Source organism: Nelumbo nucifera, chromosome 4, assembly GCF_055504915.1.
Source record: "Nelumbo nucifera cultivar China Antique chromosome 4, China Antique-T2T, whole genome shotgun sequence".
Taxonomy (NCBI): domain Eukaryota; kingdom Viridiplantae; phylum Streptophyta; class Magnoliopsida; order Proteales; family Nelumbonaceae; genus Nelumbo; species Nelumbo nucifera.
Window position 1 is genome coordinate 47,479,778 of NC_142652.1, and position 2,910 is coordinate 47,482,687.

Here is a 2,910-nt window from a genome sequence, read left to right on the forward strand (position 1 = left end):
AGCTATGGCCCCCCTTTATGGTTCAAAAACTCTTCACTTCCTATGTAAATTTTTCCCTCTCCCCACTCTCTCAATGGTTGGCCCCTTATGGGTCCATCCATACTTCATTTAGGTTTAGACCCTCTTTATAAAAATTTTCTGGCTCCGCCCTTGCCTATGCACGCATGAACCTTTCCATTCTCTTATTCTCTGTCTGAATCAATTTTATCCTAATTGAACCTCTGACCCGTTAACCTTTCCCTTCTCCGGCTCCATACCCGGTGTAGTTCTCAATGAATTTGATTAGAAACATGAGAAGAATCATTTGAACCATTCGCATTGACCTCTGAGTTCAGGTGATGCTGTACAAATTATTTCGAATTATTAGATCGAAATCTTTTTAGTTTTGTACCGTTAGAGACGTTCGACTTGGACGGTTGAACCGCTAACCGCCACCCGGAGAAAAAAAAGGGTGGCTCCGGTCCAAAATTTAAAACACTGCTTCTTCAGTTCTTCCTCTAAAATTGTGTTCACTGTACTGTAGGATTCTAAAACCCTAGTTATTCCTCTTCGACCTCTTCAATGGCGGCCCTCCGTAGATGCCTTCCAAGCCATGTTGCCCGTAGCCTATTCTCTACTCTCACTTCATCTGCACCAGACAAACCAACCTTCTCCTCATATCGTAAGCTGAGATCGGCTATCAAATCTGAGACCGATCCTGAAAAACTAGCAGAGATTTTTCAGAAATCCTCCAACTTGTCGATCTTCAATCGCGATCGACCTATGTTCGACCTCTCCATTGAAAAGCTTGCTGCTTCCGGACGACAGGATCTCATCGAATGGGTCCTCGAGCACCAGAAATCGCTTACCCAATCTCCATTCCTGAAATCCGAGGGTTTCTGGATTCGAATCATGATGCTCTACTCCAGCGCCGGTATGGTCGATCAAGCCGTCCGTACGTTCGACCAGATGAAGGAGATGGGATGCAATCGAACCGAAAAGTCTCTCTGCGCGATTCTTAGCGTTTTCTTGGAGAACCGCAAATTTGACAAGGTTCACGAATCGTTCGCCGAGATCCCACCGAAGATCGGGGTTTCCCCAAGCGCTGTCTCTTATAGCCTTGTCCTCAAAGCCTTCTGCAAGGAGAAATCGCTTCAATCGCTCGACTCGGCTCGTTCATTGCTCGAACAGATGGAAAAAGAAAAAGGGTTATCACCCGATATTACTTCTTATAATATCTTATTGGGTGCTTATTTGAAACGTAAGGACGCAACTAAGTTTGATGAAACTGTGAAGGAGATCTCCGACAAAGGTCTGCAGCCAAATTTAACTACTTACAATCATAGAATCTCAAGGTTTTGCAGAGCCAAAGAGTGTGTTAGAGCCAAGAAACTTTTCGACGAGATGGTTTCAAAGGGTATTAAGCCGAATTCGACTAGTTACAACACTCTCATTCATGGATTCTGCAAGGTAGGGGATTTTGAATCTGCAAAGAAGGTTTTGGAGAGAATGTGTTCGGATAATGTTGCGCCGACTTCAATTACTTATGTTACTATGATTCGATATATGGTTGAGGAGGGAGAATTTGAGTCGGCATTAGAAATGTGCAATGAGTGTATGAAGAGGAAATGGGCTCCCCCACTTGAGTCCATGGAGGGTCTGATTAATGGTTTGGTGAAGAGCTCTAAGGTAGACGAGGCGAAGGAGATTGCCGAAAAGGTGAAGATGAAGGTTAAGGGTAGTGCTGTGGATTCATGGAAGAAAATCGAAAGTGGTCTTCCGTTATAGGAGAACTAGGTAGCATAATAGCTTGAATTTGCAATTGTTCACAAATCGATGGGCGCAGTTGGTTCCCCTTCTCCATTTGGTTAGTAGAGTTTCAAGTTTATGTTCCATTCAAATTTTGTAGTATCCATTTGAGGTATGGAATTGTTGCCTTATTTGCTTTTAAAATCACCTCATCAGCAAACAAATTGGAGAAGTTTCTTGAGCTGTATTTTCGTTTTGAGAAGCAGAAATAAGTGGTTCCTAAAACAAAAGCTAATTCTGGAGTACAGATATCATTGGGGGTGTTATCCAATTTGAACTATCTTTTTTGATTGCTGGTTCCAAAAACAAAACAAAACCAGCTGGTTTGAAAACAAATTAAATCTCAAAAAAAACGAAGAAAACATGTTCTTGGTTATACTTGTGTTTTTTGTTTTAAAAACTGAAACAAAAAATGAATTCTTGAATTCCTGGTTTTAAAAAACATGTTTTCATGTGGCAATTTAGGGGGCAGTCTACAACATGAATTATTTTTGTTGTTGCCAATTTCAAAAACAAATCAAAACGATTTTATTTGAAAACAGATTGAATTGTTTGAAAACAGATTGTTTTCTTAAAACAAAAATTTGGATGATTCAAGGATATGAACTACATTTCTAATTTGAATTAGGATAAGTGGGATCAACGTTGGTATTTATTTCTATTCTGAGAAATGGCTAAAAGACCAAAAAAATAAATGACCCGTGACCTGCCGATCTAGTTAAACAATTCAATGATTCAACTGATTGGTTAACCAAGTTAATGGTTTTTTTATAGACAAACAATTTAGTGGTAAGACAGACCTGGAATTTTGGCCTGGTGATGTATCAATCAATTTGATTAGCTAATATCAATTCCATCATGGGTTGAAAACACTGGATCCAAGTTTGTTAAAACAATCAATGTTTTCAAAATTTGTATTTTTGTAGTATTCTTTTTTTAATTAGTTATTAGGGTAAACCACAGAAATTTATAATTTCGGAGTTGTGACACGTCCCCAGACTTTGATTTGTGACAAATAGTTACCTTGTACTTTCAGATTCCAATCCTCTGCCCTTAACGGAGAAGGTAAAATTATAATGAGAAGCATCAACATTACTGTATTAATTTTTATTTTAAGAAATG

General features: G+C 39.1%; 1 protein-coding gene across 1 annotated transcript; it reads left to right on the forward strand.

The window, feature by feature from the left end:
• The first annotated feature begins 397 nt into the window (after nucleotides 1-397).
• LOC104611807 (uncharacterized) lies at nucleotides 398-2,023 on the forward strand. The gene has a single exon (XM_010279033.3). The coding sequence runs from the start codon at nucleotides 562-564 to the stop codon at nucleotides 1,765-1,767; it is 1,206 nt and encodes a 401-aa protein (XP_010277335.1). The 5' UTR covers nucleotides 398-561; the 3' UTR covers nucleotides 1,768-2,023.
• Nucleotides 2,024-2,910: the final 887 nt, after the last annotated feature.